At 44.4% G+C, this 18,669-nt stretch overlaps 1 protein-coding gene across 6 annotated transcripts in view; it reads left to right on the forward strand.

Annotated features, from left to right (window-relative positions):
- The window catches only part of Rnf144a (ring finger protein 144A), a 114,712-nt gene that overhangs the window by 85,333 nt on the left and 10,710 nt on the right, over positions 1-18,669 (forward strand). For all 6 annotated transcript variants that reach the window (XM_074049104.1, XM_074049102.1, XM_074049100.1 and 3 more), the window contains 3 exons: positions 5,606-5,813; positions 6,745-6,892; positions 16,274-16,363. In XM_074049104.1, coding sequence (XP_073905205.1) covers positions 5,606-5,813; positions 6,745-6,892; positions 16,274-16,363 — 446 coding nt within the window. The remainder of the gene's footprint in view (positions 1-5,605; positions 5,814-6,744; positions 6,893-16,273; positions 16,364-18,669) is intronic.

Below are 18,669 nucleotides of genomic sequence, written 5' to 3' on the forward strand. Positions count from 1 at the left end.
CTCTTACTCTTGCCTCCCAAGTAGCTGGGATTACAGGCGTGCATCATCATGCCTGACTTATTTTTGAGACAAGGACTTGCTGACTTTTTTCCCTGCACTGGCCTTGAACCTTGGTCCTCTTGCCTCTGACTCCAGAGTAGCAGGGATTACTATTACACCTGGTCTTTTTTTAATTGCTTTTTTTGTTGTTATTGTACCGGGGTATCATTGTGACATTTGCATAAATTCTTAAATATATCATAGTTGAATTCACCCCTTCCATGATCATTCTTTATCCCTCCCACTGCTATCAACCCCTACACAGGGCCTGTTTTACCTTTCTGTTCCCCGTTTTTGAAAAAACAGTGATATTTTTGTTTAAGATAACTATACAAGATGTTTCATTGTGACATTTCCATGTATTTATGTATTATAACCTAAGTTCGTTCATCCCCTCTATTTTTCTCCTTTCTACCCTAGTTCCCTTCTTCTGGTGATTTCAACAGGTTTAAAAATTCTATATTCATTCTTGTATAGGAAGTGCATCAACCATATCCACCTTCTTAACTTCCTTCTTTTACCCTCCCTCTCCTGTGACCTCCCCTTAGTGTGATCTGTTTTTCCTAATATTGCTTGTATTCCACATACGAGAAAACACGTGGCCTTTGGTTTTCTGAACCTGACTGACTTCACTTAAGATGATGTTCTCCAGTTCCATCCATTTACTACAAATGACAAAATTTCATTCTTCTTCATGGCTGAATAAAATTATGTTGTGTATAAACACCACATTTTCTTAACCCATTCATCAGTAGTGGGTCATCTTGACTATTTCCATAGTTTATCTGTTGTGAATAGTGCTGCAATAAACATGTGAGTGCAGGTGTCTTTATTGTAACCTGACTCACATTCCTTCGGGTAGATCCCTAGGAGTGGAATTGCTGGATCTTATGACAGTTCTATTTTTAGTTTTTTGAGGGGCCTCCATACTGTTTTCCATGATGGTTGCACTAGCTTGCATTCTCACCAGCAGTTATGAGGATTCTTTTCTCCCCCCTGCATCCTCGCCAGCATTTGTTGTTCTTGCTGTTTTTCATGATGGCTGTTCTAACAGGAGTGAGGTGGAGTCTTAGTGTGCCTTTGATTTGCATTTCCTTTATGGCCAGGGATGGTGAGCATTTCTTCATGTTTTTTGGCTGTTTGGACTTCTTCCTTTGTAAAAGCCCCAAGAGTGTGTTTCTTGAAATGGCATGTATCATTTGCTTTGGGGCAAATGATGCAGTGCTAAAGCCAGTATGGGGGCGCTACAAAATTGATTAATTTGGGTTTCTGAGACTTTCAGGGTCTTCTAAAATTATTTTCCAGAGAGAATCTTGACAGAAACTGGGAGGTTGTTTGGGTTATAAGAATATGAACTTTCCATGACATTGAATTTAATTTAAAAATACAGCTGAGTGAATTTTCCTACCTAATAATTTTAGCTTTTTTTTTCCAGTATTTTGGCCTAGTCAAAAAATTTATTTTTCTTTTGCATAAAAATGAAGCCAAGTTGACTTAGGTTAGAAAAATACCTCTCTCACTTGAAAACATTATGCTAAAAGGTTTTTTTTTCTCTTTTTTTTAAAGAATCTAGACTTAATACCACAGAAGCACTGTCCCAGTGAAATATGAGAACGTTGGGGCTAAGGTAGAACTTTGGATTATATACAGACCCTTGTACAAACCTGGCAATGTGATCTGAAAGCAAACTTATTTGCTCTGCTTCTTTAAAATTTAATTACTGGAGGATGCCTTAGCAGAAATTAATCTCGATGATTTTCTAGCAACATTTAGTTACCAAAAAGCCCTATAGCAAATTCACCTCATGCATCTTCACTTAGTCCCAGTATGTCTCCAGCTGCATGGAAACTTCTTTCCTTCTTTAGCTGAGGCCATTGGCAAGCCAGAAGCCAGAGGAAGGGAGACAGGGGCTGCCTTTTCTCTTTGTGTACCTGCATTCCCACCTGGCTGACTCCAACACCTGGGCAAAGACAGGCTTTTGAGAGAGGGCCCTGGCTCAGCCTCCCATATGTGCCTGCTCTGCTGTATCTGAGCACTCACCATGCGAGGCTGCAAGTCTTTCTTTCCGTGTCTGTCTGTCCAGAGACTCCTGCCACCCCAAGACAGGGATGTGGCTGCCTGAGTTCTCTGTCCCACCTCCAGAGGTCCAAAGAGTGCGTAAGTCAAGCCTTGTACTCTTTTTTCAAAGAAAGAAAAACTCAGAGAGACTAAAAATATGCCAGTGTGTCTACCCAGCCATCAGACCTGATGAGAGCAGAGGACTGACTGAGATGGCCCTGGCTCCTACCAGGGCCCCACCCACCACCACAATCTGGGGTCAGGACTCTAGTCAGGGCAGGCAGCACGGTAAGAGCGAGTACATAGGTGTGTACTGGGTGTGTTTCCTTTACAGTAAAATCTGTTTTTAAAAAAATAAATCACTTCCGTGACAAGCGTTAGACATGTTTATAAGCAGAGTTCTCCGGGGGACTTGCTTCGTTAAGGTTAGTTAAGAATTAAGTACAACCTCCCAAGGATGAATTATAACAGTACTCAAATTGATTTTGGGGAAATTGGTATTAGGATTAGTTTCTTCTGCCGTTCCAGAAAATCTGTGGTTTCGCTTGTTTGAAAAAATGTCCCATGTATATAAAATATAGTAACTAAAAAACACTGTATAAGATAGAATGTATTTTGCAGGGCATCTTTAGACATACAAGTGATGGAGAGGTAGGAAGGCAATACATTCTGAAAAGAAACACTTGCGTGTTGCCTGCTGTGGACTTGGTTATCGGCTCCTTCCCATCTTGAATGCAGAGCTGGGGAAACTGGGACGATGGCGGGTATGTTAATAGATGTCTAAGCTAGGAGCCTGGGCGCTCCCAGGGGTGACGGGCCCTGCAGTCTAGATAGCACACTCTCAGGTCATTGTCCTTTACCTTGCCCATAGGAAGTCTGTCCACATGAGGACATGTGCCATGTCACAGCTCCGCGAAGACAGTAACAGAATTGAAGTTGTTATCACGGAAACCTTCCCTCCATGCCATGGCAGAATGGGGTCTTCCATGAAGAGGGTGTGTGATGTCCTCTCCTGTGGTGAGGTCGCAGGGAGGACAAAAGGACAGATAATGAGCTTTGTGACTTCTGCTCCCTTCTGCTCTTTGGGACTCCAGAGCTCAGGAAAGGGTAGCGATAGCATGGGGATCTCAGGGATCTGAGGCAGGCAACCTGCTCTGTGCAGGCTCTGACCATAGCCTCACAGCATGACGAGTGTCCACACCCTGCAGAGCTTGCTTCAGGAGCTGTGTGGATAGAGGCCGTGTAGCTGGTCTGGGGCTGGCTGGTTCACCCACAGCACACAGGGAGGCAGAGGGCCTCTGGGTAAAGTCAGTGGCAGGAGCAGGGGCAGCAGGGCTGCCAGGCAGAGTGAGCAGCTTGGGTTCCTGGGCTTGCGAGCTGCCCAGGGCCTTCCTCCCACAGTAGCCTGACCTCTCCCAGGAGGCGGGGGCAGCCTCCTCACGTCCGTGTGCTGTGTACCCTCAGCTCTCTGCCTCCACATGTGTCAGCACATCCAACAGCTAGGAACCATTTTAGGAAAGCAAGCATTGAAACTACCCTCGAATAAGACGAGCTGTGACATTGAGGGTTTGACAGTACTGGATGAAGGTCAAGGCGGAGGACAGGGTCTCAGGCTCCAGAGCTCTTTCATTGCCACGTGCTGCCCAGTCCCCTGCAGGCACTACCAATGTGATACTTGTGTACGGTTATTCACTTTTTGTTTGGGCAGTAGGTTTTGAACTCAGGGCCTTGCCCTTGCTAGGACAGCACTCTACCACTTGAGCCAGGCCCGCAGCCCTTTTTGCTTTAGCTATTTTTCAAACTTAGGGTCTCATGTTTTTGCCCTGTCTAGCCTAGACCACGATCCTGTTTGTTCTTCCTGCATAACTAGGATGACAGCTGTGTGGTTGAGATGTCATCTCATGAACTTTTAGCCTGGGAGATCCTCCTGATCTCTGCCTGCTGTGTAGCTGGGATTACAGGCATGAGCCACAGCATCTGTCCTAATTCACCTTTTTTTTTTTTTTTTTTTTTTTAATAAAGAGGCAGAGGTTACTTACATTGAATCAGGAGTCAGTCAACCAAGGCCAGTGTACCAGCCCTGGCCTGAGCCCTGTCCTACTTCCAGGCCTCTGTAATTAAGGTTTTCCTGGAACTTTAATTTACAGGTTGCCACATATGCTTTTAACTCCAACAGATGACACCTAGAAATGGTGTGGTCCACAAAGACTTAAATAACCCCTCTGTACCCTGTACCCAGTTTGCCAGCCTCACAGGAGACGAACAACATTGTACCTGATGCAAGCATGTTTCTAGAACACTAACTCCAGGAACGTGGTACCTCCAGGAAGGTACACACCTATGTGTGCATGTATGTAGTCAACTCAGCTAGTGACATAGTACCTAAATTGCTGCCTGTCCTATGCTGGTGTGTGCAGGTGAGGTCTGTGCCCCAAAAGCTCCCAGTGAGTAATGATCCTGTCTCTGAGACAGGTGTGCTCAACCTGGCTGACTGCCAGGCACAGAGCTGAGAAGTTTGTAAGCATCTTTTCTTGGCCATCCATTTTTTCTCAGCAGAATTCAGTTTTCCCCATACTATGTCCCAAGAACAGGCCTACCAAGAAGCTTAGGAACCAGTAGCCTACTTGCAGGCCTGTGAAAATAGCCCATAATCTGTTGGCCTCTGATCGCTCTTTGGCAGAATGTCACACGCTGCGTGGTTCCCTCCCACTGCCCCTCTTGAAAATTCAGTGTCTCCTAAAATGAAAAAATGAGATGCATAACCAGGCTCACGATGAAGGGCAGCTCAAGACCAATTATTTAAGCCAAATTTTTGGGCAAGGTTGTGAAGGAATAGGAGTGTCACTATATCCTGTTTTACAAACGAACTTCCTGACTAATTCCATGAAATTAGGCTTCTTAGTAACTTTGGCTCCAATTTAGAGGTAAAATGCAGCTAGTGAAGCTCACCCCTTAGATTTAGATTGGGAGGGAGACCATCTTAGGCAGACGAGTCATCTGATTGGGAGACTAATGGTCTTCCTTCCCTCCTTTCTCTACCTTTTGACAAACACATCTGAGTGCTGGCTGTGCTGAGCACGGGGCTGGATTGTGAAGATACAGGAAGAGGGTGCAGGCCTGACTTCAGAGACAGCGTCCTCAGAGGCAAATAAAGAACCATGGTGCTGGCATGCACCAGCTGGGCCAGTGGGTGCAGCTCTGTGGAATATAGTGACCTGAGGGCCGTGAGCCCAGCCTGGAGAGCAGGAGGGCATCACAGGGAGCCGGGGGCACAGCATGTGCACAGGCGGCATCGTGGGGGTGCCAGGTAGGGAACTGGGAGGGGTGGGAGCCCATGTGGAAAAACAAGATGGGCAGAGAGTTGAGGGCCAAGTTTATCCAACTGTTATCTGGGCACTCTCACTGCCATATGTGTTAGGCAGTGTCCTGGTGTGACTCCTCCACGATGGCCCCTTCGGTCCCCTCAGTGTCCTGGGTCTGATGTGCCTGTTTTGTCTCCTTATGCTAGAGGTGCTCTTTGACCCCTGCCGGACATGGTGCCCAGCGTCCACCTGTCAGGCTGTGTGCCAGCTCCAGGACATGGGGTTGCAGACCCCCCAGCTGGTGCAGTGCAAAGCCTGTGACATGGAGTTCTGCTCTGCCTGCAAAGCCCGCTGGCACCCTGGTCAAGGCTGCCCAGAGAATATGCCGATCACCTTCCTTCCTGGGGAGACCAGGTACCCTCCATGCATGAGCTGCTGTGTGGGTTGGAGGTTGGGGGCTGGGGTTGAGGACTGAGAGAAAGAAGTACCCTTCCTTCTTGAAAGTGCCAGATGTGGCTGAAAGTGCAGTGGCCTCAGCACTCACTCCACCTCTTGAGTCTCATTCAGACCTATAGTTTATTTGTTTGATGGTTTATTGGTGACAGCTATTTGCCAGGCATTGTGCAAGGCCTTGGAAAGCTAAAGATGCCTGGAATGACAGTTCACAAATACATAGCGTCCATTACCATGCAGGCTTTGAAGTCCTGTGGTACCTGTAGTATTCCCCAAACTACACTCTATTGAAGCAGATCCGAAATGGGGGTGTAGAAATGGGAACAAGAGTAGTGGGTGGTTATAAACACCAGAAGGATCACCAAAAACAGGTGCACAGCTTCCTAAGACTAAGGGGCTACATCTTCCTAAAATCCCAAGTCTGTTAAAAGGATTTGGGAAAAAAACTGCTGTTTCTGCCCTTTCTTTCCCACTAGCCAGATGGTCTAGCTGTTTGTCCAGATGGAATTTGTAGATTCATTCTGTGTACTTTGGAATTCAGTAGGGTGAAGGGTGAACCATAGAAATTGATAATATTCAGAGCTTTTTTTCATATGAACAGAGTGGCCATGTTTCTGATGGAGGGACTGTTATGGCTGCCCATTGCCTAGCCAAAGGTGTCATCACCAGCTGCTCCCTATTTTCCTCTTTCTTTCTGTTCTGCTGTCCCCCTGCCTACATACCTTGGGACATGTCCCCTGAACCATGTTTTGTTTTATTTTCTTCAATAACAAGAGGTCCCAGTACCTGCACTGGAGCAGTGCACACAGCGTAGCTGGTGCTGCTTGGCCTCTGCTGCTGTAGGGTGTCTGGTGGGTCCCTCTGCACAGGTCTCACCAAGTGTGTCCCACAGCTCTGCTTTCAAGATAGAAGAGGCTGATGCACCAATCAAACGCTGCCCCAAGTGCAAGGTCTACATTGAGCGGGATGAGGGCTGTGCACAGATGATGTGCAAGAACTGCAAGCATGCCTTCTGCTGGTACTGCCTGGAGTCCCTGGACGTGAGTACTGCGTGGCCTCATGGGTGAGGGGTGAGGAAAAGAGACCAGCCATTTCCTAAAGTGCTTGGAAGTTATGCCTATGAGTCAGATGGATGGCACCAGAGAGTGTTTGTTCTGTGATGTAGTGATATTAATTTACTGAATGTGATGGTGTCAGAGGTAGGAATATGGTCAGGAGTGCTGGGTGTGGAAGTTCCGGGCAAGGTTGGAAGCCTGGCTGATCTTGGGCTTTGTCCTAGCCCTATTGCTGTGTTTGGATACCACAGACGGGCGGTACAAAAACCAGATGTCTGTTTCTAAGGGTTCAAGGGGCAGAAGTCTGGGAGCTGGGTGCCAGCACATCTGGTTCTGGTGAGGGCTCCTTCCTGATTTTTCAGTGGTGTCTTCTCACTGTGTCCTCCCATGGGAGGAACAGCAAACTCTGGTCTCTTCCTATTTGAAGGACACTAATCCTGTCATGGGCCTCCACCCTCAATCTAGTACCTCCTGAAAGCCCTACCTTCCCATCACATTGCAGCTTAGAGCTTCACTAAATGAATTTTGGAGAGGGAGGCATATTTAATCCAGTACAGGGACCCTGTGTGGAATACCAAGGCTAAACAGAGGCAGAGATGGCAAAGCATGCTGGGCATGGGCACTGTCCATCTTCATTAACACTTATGTCCTTTGTAGGGGAGGAGGGGCATGTATGCCCTTTGTTGTCTGACAGAATGGAAGTGTCTGGCCTAACCTGGCAACTTTATCCCAAGCATCCTCTATACTGAGGCTCTTCTGAGTGATTCCCAAGCCCCTAACCCTCCTATGCAGCAAGAGCCAAATCCAGGTTTGGAAAGAATTGACATTGCAAAACATGAATTTCTTCTGACCCTTCATACTCAGAGCGCCAATGTGCCTGGGTCCCTACTTTTTTTTGGAATTTCCAGGCCTGCTGTCAAACAGGCTTCTTCCAGCTTCCTGTTCTCATTCCTCACCCTAAATGGTGTCATTAAGATTTTGGTTTTAGAAGAATTCAGTTGTACATACTTTTTCAGAACTACAATTAAATAGCAGATCTAATCGTATATTAAGCACTATAGTTATGATAGTCCAATAAATCAAGTCATATATCATGAAAGGGATATATTTATATCTGTTCTATGTAGCAAAGATGAATGCATCTAATTCATCAATAATTGCATGAAACCACGAGATCTAATTCAAATAAAGGAGAGTTAGTACAAATCCATGTTATACACTGTTGGGGGTTCATCTGTGCAAAGTCTGTTCTTTTTTTTTTTTTTTTTTTTTAATTTTCAGTGGGACTTGGGTTTGAACTTAGGGCTTTGCACTTGCAAAGCAGGGGCTCTACTGCTTGAGCCAAAACTCCAGTCCAGTCTCTTCTTTCTTATCTTGACTAATACCACTATTTCTTGGTAAGTGTCAGTGCCAAAGGGCTATATCAGAGCACTCACCTTAGGTCATAATGGATGAAAGGGTCAACTCAGGTTGCCAAGGTGAAGGAGAAATGGTCTAAACATGGGGCAGAGGGAAATAACTTTGATAGTTTGGCCATCCTTCTCAGGACAGGCTAAGAGATTATCAAGAAGAAAGCAAGTATCTATTTGAAACACAGTATTAACAGGTCGTATACATAAAGCTATCTTTTAAAAATTGAGATAGGTAACTTCTTTGGGGGATTGTTCTTTTACAAAGGCTATAATTTCTTGGTTAACTTTAAGTTGCTAAATACATAGGAAAACTTAATGTAGCTGAACAAATCTGGAAAAATGTTATCATTCTTCTACTTTGGTGGGTTCATCCACTTCCTGGTCAAGATTAATGAATCAGTTACAGGATTTGTTTTCTTTAGCTTAAGCTGAAACTACAAGGCTGTTTTCTGACCTTGTATAGTACCAAGGACATGCTTAGGATGTCTATTGAAATATTACTGAGTTGTTTCTACTCTTCTTTTTTTGCATTTTACTGTTTTCTGGGTTTCTTGAAAACTGGCCACTGAATTATGATATAGTTTGTGTCTGGCCTGCAATTCACCACTCTAGGAAACTCTTCCTGAGGGGAAAGGAAGTGAAATGCCAGCTTTAGTACTTGTTATCAGACCCCCTTGGGGGACTCTTCAGGAGCAGTATTAGAAACAGATGGAGAAAAAGGTTGATTTCTGAAGCAGTCATGGTTTATTCTGCTCCTTCCTGTACTGCCTGGACCACTCACAGGAAAGGAAGTCCACATCTTTCTCCATCTCACACAGCAGTGGGCATCTCATGTGGCACTACCTGCCCACTCCATTTCAAAGCCCCAGTCCTGCTTCCTTTACTGATTCTGCCTGTACCCACCAGGGAGCCTCATGGCACTTTTCCTTACAGTCAGGAGCTCCATGTTGTCCTTTGCACATGAAGAGCTGCTGAAAAATGACCCTGTTGCTGGGGAGAGCAGATTCCAAAGGAGAAAGGGAGTCTACTATGTTGGCAGTCGATCAAGACCTTTATGGCAATTTAGATGAGCTCATAAATACACAGCCAGATGCCAGTTGGAAGCACTGGGCAGAGGATCCAGGAGCACCTTCCCACCTCCTCTTCTCTCACGACTTTTTCTTCTAAGACACAAGTTTGTGCACGTACAAGCCTCCAGGAGCTATAAATGACTTCTTACAGCTTTCTTCTTCCTACTTCTCTGTAACTTGCCATGCCCCACCTCCCCTTGAATCCTCACTGCTTCATAGCTATGCACAGGGTTCCAGAATGAGCTTATCACAGAAGCACCTAGCCGTTGGCTGACATATTGCTGAGTCTGTAGGTCCTACCTCCTGGCTATGTGTGTTGGCTGCCAGGTGGGTCTGAGAGCCCAGAGCCCAGACCCTTCCCCCAAACTTATGATTTCCACAGCCTCTTCCCCCCACATAAAGATGATCTGTTGGGCAGGTTCTGAAACCACTGAGATCTACCTCTGGGTCCTGCATTCTGGCAAGAGTTTACTGCCAAGCAGGACTGAGAGCCCCAAGCCCAGGCCCTCAGAATCACATGACTTCCAGAACGTCCTCCCCCACAAACAGAAGTGGACTGATTGGTGGATGCTGAAAGCACTGAGACCAGTAGGCAGAGTGCCTCAGTGCTTTTGTTCTCCCCCGCCAGTGTTGTATTCAGTGCCATATTTGCCCTCACCTATGCTTCCAACACATGTGAGGTTCATCCTTAGGCCTAGACACTTGCTGCCCCTAGGGACACACAAACTGAGGCTTGTAGAGCAAGTGGGAACCTGTCTATCTGGGAAGCTCACTGTGGCTGGAAGCAGCTCCCAGTTCACAAGAAGGGAAGCTTTTATAGTGAAAGTAACCCAGAAGCAGACAACTGATCCTACTACAAGACTTCAGTTAGTTTTCCTCAGTCTGAGCATTGCCTTGAGCACATGGGAGAATGCTTGGCTACTGTAGAGTGGTGAGAAATAACACTTTGGCAATGCCACTACACTGTCCTACCTGAACATTGAGAGTGCTTCACCTGAAAGAGCACAAGTGATTAAAAGGTTCAACCAGTGTTTTGGCCTCAGATGCATAATTCCCAAGACAGAACACAAGAAAAATGAAAAAACAAGGCAGCATGACTCTTCCAAAACTGCACAACTCCACACCAAAGTATACTAATGCTAATGAAGTGGATGACATCTCAAAGAATTTTTTAAAAAGATTATAAGAATGACCAGTGAAATTAAAAAGGACACAATAAAAACCTGAATGAATTCCAAGAGAACTCAAAGAGTCAAATGAAAAAAGGAAGACTATGCAGGGCATGAAAGAAGAATTCAGCAAAAATATAGATATTCTGAAAAAAATCAGATTGTAATTCTGCAGATGGAAAGCTCAATAAATCAAATTTAAAAAAGAGAAAAATTCAGTTGAAAGCCTCACCAGTAGAATTGATCAAATATCGGGGCTTGAAGTCAGGGCAGATGTATTAGAACATTCAGATGAAGAAAAAGAAAAAAAAGATGAAGATGTATGAACATAACATTCAAGACTTCTGGGACACCATTAAAAAGTCAAATCTATGAATCATGTGTATAGAAGAAGAAGAGGTGCAAACTAAAGTCATAGAAAATATATTCAATAAATAATGGCAGAAAACTTACCAAATCATCAGAAAGAATGGCCATACAGCTACCAGAGGCTTTTAGGACCCCAAACAGAGAAGCCCAGAAAAGAACCTCTTCAATGCATATTATAGTTAAACATGAGGCATACAGAGCAAGGAAAGAATATTGAAAGCTTCAAGAGAGATGCACCTAGGCAAACCCATCAGAATAACAGCAGATTTCTCAAAGGAAACTTTAAAAGCAAGGAGGGCATGAAATGATGTATTTCGAGCACTGAAAGAAAATAACTGTCAACCAGGATTACTGTATTCAGCAAAGGTATCCTTCATAATTGAAGGAAAAATAAAACCTTCCAGGATGAACAAAAACTTAAAGAATTCTTGACCACCCAGTCAGAACTCCAGAAGATACTTAAAGGAATTCTACACATGGAAGAGGAATATAAAGACAACCATAAAAATGCAAGCATGCCAGAAGATACTTAAAAGAATAATACACACGAAAGAGGAGCATAAAGACAACCATAAAAATACAAGAAAAAAAGTAAATCCCACTAGATGAGTAGAGAATCAAAGGCTACAAAAAATGGCAGGAAATACCACACATCTTTCAATAATATCACTGAATGTGAATGGTCTCACTTCCAATCAAAAGACACAGATGGTGGAATTGGATTAAAAAACAAGAACCATTTGTTATGGTTCTGGTGAGGAAATGGGCCTCACTAGCACAAACAAATGTTTAAAGGGAAAGGATAGAAAAAGATATTCTAAGCAAATGGAACCCAAAAGTATATCATATCTGACAAAGCAGACTTCTAGCCAAAATTAATCAGAAGAGACATAGAAAGTCACTTTCTATCCATAAAGGGAGCAGTCTACCAAGAGAATATAACAATTGTAAACATATATACAGAATGTCAGTGTACCCAGTTTCATAAAACAGTCACTACTAGACAGAGAAACACAGGTAGACACCAACACAGTGATAGTGGGTGACTTTAATATCCCCACACTCATCAATAACTAGGTAATCCAGATTAAAAAATAAACAAAAAAACTTAGGAATTAAGAGACATCTACGTAATATTTCACACAACATCCACAGAATATACATTCTTCCCAGCAGCCCATGGAACTTCCTCCAAAGTAGATCATATTTTGAGACATGAAGCAAGTCTTAACAAATATAAGAAAATTGAAATAAACTTCTATATTTTTATCAGACCACAATGGAATAAAATTGGAAACCAACAAGAGGAACTTCAGAAAATATTTAAACAAATGAAGACTGAACAGTATACTGTTTAATGATCAGTGTGAAGAAATAAAGAGGGGAGTTGTCAAAAAATTCCTGAACTACATGAAAATGTAAACAAAACTTACCAGGATGTTTGGGACACAACAAAGGCAATGTTAAGAGGAAACTTTATAGTTATGAGTGCCTGCATCAAAAAAATCAGAGAGAGCTCAACTGAAAAAAAACCTAATAGTGTATCTCAAACTCTAAGAAAAATAAAACCAAGCCAAACCCAAAGAAGTAGACAGAAAGATAATAAAGATAAGAGTAGAAATGAACAAAATGGAGACTAAAAGGACAATGCAAAGAATCAGTACAAGAGTTGTTGAAAAGCTAAACAAGACTGACAAATCCTTAACCAAACTTACCAAAAGAAAGACAAAGGTCAAAATTAACAAAATTATAGATGAGGACGGGGATATCACAAACCATATCAATGAAATTCGGAGGATCAGTTGGAAATATTTTAAGAACTTACATTTTAATAAATTAGAAAATTTAGAAAAGATGGGTTAATTTCTAGATGCATATGACTTACCAAAATTGAACCAAGAAAATATAAACCATCTAAACAGATCTGGAACAAACAATGAAATGGAAGCAATAATAAAGAGTATGCCATCAAAGAAAAGACCAGGATTGGACGGATTCATTGCTGAATTGTAGCAGACCTTTAAAGAAAAGCTAGCATCAGTGATCCTCAAATATTACATAAGATAGGAAGGGAAGGAATGCTACCAAATTCACTCTATGAAGCCAGTATTATCCTGATACCAAAACCAGATACAGACACACACAAAAAGAAAAATATAGACCAGTTTCTTGCTGACAATAGATGCAGAACTTCTCAACAAAATACTTGCAAACTGAATTTAACAACACATTAGAAGGATCATACATCATGATCAAGTTGGCTTGATTCCTGGGATATGGGGGTGTTTCCACATAGAGAGATCAATCAATGTAAATAGCACATAAACAGAATAAAGGATGAAAATCACTTGATCATCTCAATAGATGCAGAAAAAGCCTTTGACAAATTTCAACATTCTTGGGTGACAAAAGCTCTGAAGAAACTAAGAGCAGAAGGAATGTACCTCAACATAATATAGGCTATGTAAGATAAATCAATAGCCAATAACATAGGAAGTGGGGAAAAAATGGAAACCATTTCCTAAAAAGTCGGGAATAACTCAAGGGTGTCCACTCTCTCTACTCTTCCTCAGTGTTGTGCTTGAATTCTTAGTCAGTACAATAATGCAAGAGAAAGAAATCAAAAGGGTACAAAGGAAGAAGTCAAATATGATGCTATTCTTAAAAGACCTTAAGACTTCACCAAGAAACTTTTAGATCTCATAAACACTTTCAGCAAAAAAGGGCTGGGGACATGGCTTAAGTGGTAGAGTACCTGCTTACCAAGTATGAGACCCTGAGTTCAAACCCTAGTACTACCAAAAAAAAAAAAAGGATTACATGAATGGAAAATTAATTGAGACTGGGTATGGGGACAAGAGAGGGTGAACATGGTATGAGTGTGATCGAAGTACTTCATACACATATTTGAAAATAGAATAAGACCCTGAAACTCATAAAAATTGTTTTAAAATTGGGGGAAGGGTATAAGAAAGTAATAAAGGGAGTGAATTTAATCAAAGTACATGATGTGCATGTATGGAAATACCACAATGAAACCCCTTTGTACAATTAGTATACACTACGAAGAAGAGCAAACATTTGAGCATTTGAGAAGAGTTTTGTAGGTAACAGATGTATGCCCTCATAAAATTGTACTGAATATATAGTTTATTTGTATAAATTATACTACATAAGAATTACACATTTTGCATAAATTATTTTCTGATGTTTACTGTTGTCTTTCTACATACTTTTATGGTTTTCAATAAAGCTAAGACTCGTAAAAGAAAGCCATATGAGACTGCTTTGGTCAGAGGATCGGAAAGCCCATCTTTAGTGAGGCTCCATTGTTTTTAGGAGCCCTGCTCTGAGTTTGGGCTGTAGGTGGATGAGGGTGGAGGCAAAAGACTTTGACCTTGAGGGGCCAGTCCCTCCCTGGCAGGAAATCCCACAGCACATGATGCAGGCACATTGCCATGAAGACTGCTTTTCCTCAGGGTGTGAACCTCTCTTTTGCTGAGGGCGCACAGTGGGGCACTGAATGGGGACTGGCGGGTGGATAGGGACCGTGAGGCTAAGTGAGAGTTCATTCACCAGGCAGAGAATAGACAGTGCCCAGTCCCCCAGCTACCAAAGAACTGCACAAGAAGTCGTGTAGGATCTGAGCATGGCCAGAAATGTTGGTCACATGAGCCAGAGTCACTGTGAAGGTCTCTGTGTGCAGAGCTAAGAGCTGTGGTCCAGTGCAGGGACCTGAGCACCAATCCAAGCAGCTGACTAAGCATAGGTTGGATCAGAACTGCTCAGGGAGTTTGGGAAGTAGGCCCTGTGCTAGACCTGTGGGGTAAAGCCCTGGAGTATTGTTTCCCATAAACTGTCTGGGACATTCTGATGTGCAGAACTTGCTTCCACTGGAAAGACTGGTGAAAACTTTTAAACTAGGTGGCGCTACATGCTTTGGTTTGGTTTTTGGCAAATTATTTTTTAAAACTTTTTAAGATCCCACACTACAAGACACTGTGACCAACAGCCTCAGTAAGTGAGACCTGCAAATCAAACTTGAACTGATCTCATTAAGAGCAGTGTGAAGAAAAGAGTAGTTAGAAGTTCAAGGAGGAAAGAGCACCCAGTGGACTGAAGTGGTCCTGTATGCCTTCATCATAGACATGTGGCTTAAAGAGGCTATGGATTCATTTGTCCTGCCCTTCCTCCCAAAGGCGAGGGCCCAAATAAGGAACGTGAGGAGATGGCAGCCTCTGGACTTCCAGCCTCTAGTATTGTACCATAAAAGCCAGAATTTAATGCCACACTGTCATGCATTCATAGCCCAGGAGACTTGGCCTCTCACATCAGCAAAGTAAAGGCTGGCACTCTTCTCTGGAGGAGAATGGCTGGTCTAGCCACCTCTCCTGGCTCTAGCCTAACCTAGTTGAATCTGAGGGGCCAGAAAATAGCAGCTGGTGTCCAGCTCTCTCTGATTTCAGAACAGTGACTTAGGTTCTGTCAAAATCACATTGGACCTTGTATTTATTTTCTGTCTGTTTACAGCCTCAGTTAAATGAGTAAACCTCACTGCCTTAACTGGGTACCGTTTACTACCTGCTTCCTGTGTTGACAATAGGATAGGCAGGAGCAGAGGATGTGTGCAAAGCTGTCTTTCTGTCCCCTGTGCTCAGCAGTACTGATGGAGATTCTGTATAAGGCACTGACTGGGCGGGGGGCATTGTTAGACAGATGGCATTGTGAGGGCCCTACTCCAGGAAACTGCCAGTCTGGGGAGGGTTGTTGTGTGAAGTGGGAGGAGATCCAGGTAGGGCAAGACCACCTGGAGAGAAGTGTGGACCAGAGGTTTTCTATGAACCCTGCAAAGGGGGATCATTGCTCGCTCTGGATAGAAATCGTGAGTAGGTGTGGTTTCTTGGCTGATGAGAAGTTTGAGATCCTGCTGGAATGACCTAGTGGGATGAAGCACTGGCAGGCCCACAGGAGCTCTGGGGAGTAGGAATCTGACCTGCTTCTCCAGTAGCCCAGTGTTGGTACAACATTTGCTCTTTCCTGAGCTTGCTCCAGAGACAGTCATTTTCCCCAGGAAGGCCCTTCTTTGGGCTGGAATCTGAAATCTGGCCCAAGACTCCCTCTAGTGTGTGAGGCTGGCTGTCACCTCTGGGCTGCTCAGTGTAAAGTGATGGCTGGTCTGGCATGTCAGTGGCCAGGTGTGTAGTGCCTGCCTCCCCTCATTGTCATCCTCACTTTTCCTGTCACCACTTACTGTGCTCATGGAAAAGGCAGTGTGGCTCAGGCTGGTTATGCAGTGGACTGAGTGGACTTTCCCATTCAACACCGCCCTTTCTCTGCCCTTCACAGGATGATTTCCTTCTGATACATTACGACAAGGGGCCCTGCCGCAACAAGCTGGGCCACTCCCGGGCATCTGTGATCTGGCATCGAACGCAGGTAAGAGGCAGCCCATCTGTAACTTTGATCTCGGGAAGAAGGAGAAAGTGTGTTTTCGTGTGTGTGTGTGTGTGTGTGTGTGTGCACATACATGTACACTTGCCAGTTGGTTGAAGGTCTGCTGTTTAAAAAGAAAGACAGAAGGTCGTTCCTGCTGGTTTCTCACTAGACTGAAGTTATGTCTGTGGTCATTCTGGCCAAGGGGGAGAAGGAACACACACCAAGTGAGCACCCAATGGATCTCTGCCATCACTTACCACGGACATTACTCATGACCTTTATTGTGATCTGTGCTGACCGTGTTTCATTAATCATGGTATAGCCTGTAATGAAGAGCTGTCTAGAGAGTGCCAGAGGTAAGCAAGTGCATAAAAGGCAGAGATAATGGGGAAGGAATGCAAACGCTCCCCATGTAGTAATGTTTTTTTAGCCTGTGGAGTTTATAATGGGCCCTTAGGTCACTTACTTACACTTTCAACACGTATTTAACCACCTACTGTATGTCTGGTAAAAGGCTAACACATCCTTCTCTTAAGGAACCTATACTCTGTTTACGAGAGAGATAACAAACCAGCAAACATCCACAGTGTAGTGATCTGTGGAGTGACAGGATGGGGAAGGGATCTTCAGATGGAGAAGATGAGAAAACCCTTTGGAGTGGTGCCATGGCTGAGTGATGAGTGGCCCTATGAATGTGTGGAGCAGGACAGGAGGACAGGGATGGGTGAGGGTCTGCATGGGCAGAGTAGGAGCAAGGAGGGTGATCAGAGGGGACAGTAGGGCCAGATCCCACAGGACTCTGCGGGCCCCGGGGTGGCATGTGAATTATATTCTGGCTCAAGTGGAAGCCATGGAGTGAATTAGCTGGAAGAGTCAAGTTCAGAAGTCCCTGGTTGCAGGTAGAAGAGGCTTGATTTACAGCTTTTCTCAGGAGTCCTCTGTTGCTGTTGTGACCCCCATCTGGAGACAGACCGCTCTCAAGGAAGTGGATAAGGAGTGGGAACAGATCCACCCATACCTGCATTTCTTCAGCAAACTTAGCCACAGGTCTGTGGCAAAGCCCATGTGTGTCCACAGCAGGGCCACAGCATGTCCTGTCAAGGGCCACATATGATGACATCTGTTGCAGCTGTCAGCTCTGCCTGGCAGCACACAGCACCTGGGCAAATGGGAAAAAACTCTTCTTAGAGCCATGGTATAATCCCCTGTGGCAGTGGTCACATGACTTACTCAGTGAATGCACTGAAGACGATTGAATTGTGCACTTTAAATGGGGGAGTTGTTTGAAGTGGGAATTGTATTTCAATTAGACTACTATTTTCCAAAAAAATGAAGCATCCTTTTTGGGGCTTAGTGTGCAAATGTTGTGAACAGTCCCCTCCTTGGGAGCATGTGCCACTGTTGCTTGCGTCTATTTGTCTATTTTCCTAGGGGACCTGGACATGGCCCTTTCCATTGGACTTTCACATCTGTGGCTTCCTGCTGTTCCCAGTTGAAGCTTCAGACAGGTGCATGGGTGCCTTTGCAAAGCTTCAGGGTATGGTGGCCAGGGTTCACTTGGCTAAGCCGTCATGTCCATTCTTACCAAGCTGTTACACAAGGAGCATGTGACAGAGCCCTAGTGGCAGAGCCAAGTTTAAGTCTCCTGTCTGCCAAATCTACATCTTGAAGAAGTGGTGCTTTGCTAAGTTCAATGCAGGTGAATAGCAGCTCATCTGAATGACTCTGGGGTCAGGTACACCTTAGTGTGGTTCCCGGAACAAATGGCAAGGGCTCCATTGTGCTGCCCTCCTTAGATCACACCCACTCTTAGATCCCATTTGCTGTCCAAAAAGACTAGAACAGGCTTTTGGGCCAAAGGCTAAGGCGTGCTGCCCACTGGTCTAGAGTTAGCTTGGTTCTATTGCCATTTCTCCCTCCTTGGGGCACACGTGACTTCAGTGCTGCGCTTTCCACATCTGTGAGTCTTCTCAGGCCACTGTGGCAAAACTGCAAACCGGGTGGTTTGGAACAGCAGAAATTTGCTGTGTGTCCTTCTGGAAGCCAGAAGTCTGAAATGAGGTTGGTGGAAGGGCCACGCTTTCTCAGACCTGTCAGGAATCCTTTCTTCCTCTTCCAGCACTGGGCTTTGCCAGCACTCTTTGGCATTCCTTGGCTTGAGACGCATTATGCTAATTCTTCGCCTGTGTGTGGGCCAGTTCTCCCTATATGTCTTCATATATGTCTTCATATATGTCTTCATATATGTCGGTCCCTGGGTCCAAATTCCCCACTGGGTAAAGACACCAGTTATGCGGGATAAAGGC

This window comes from Castor canadensis, chromosome 12 (assembly GCF_047511655.1).
Source record: "Castor canadensis chromosome 12, mCasCan1.hap1v2, whole genome shotgun sequence".
Taxonomy (NCBI): Eukaryota; Metazoa; Chordata; class Mammalia; order Rodentia; family Castoridae; genus Castor; species Castor canadensis.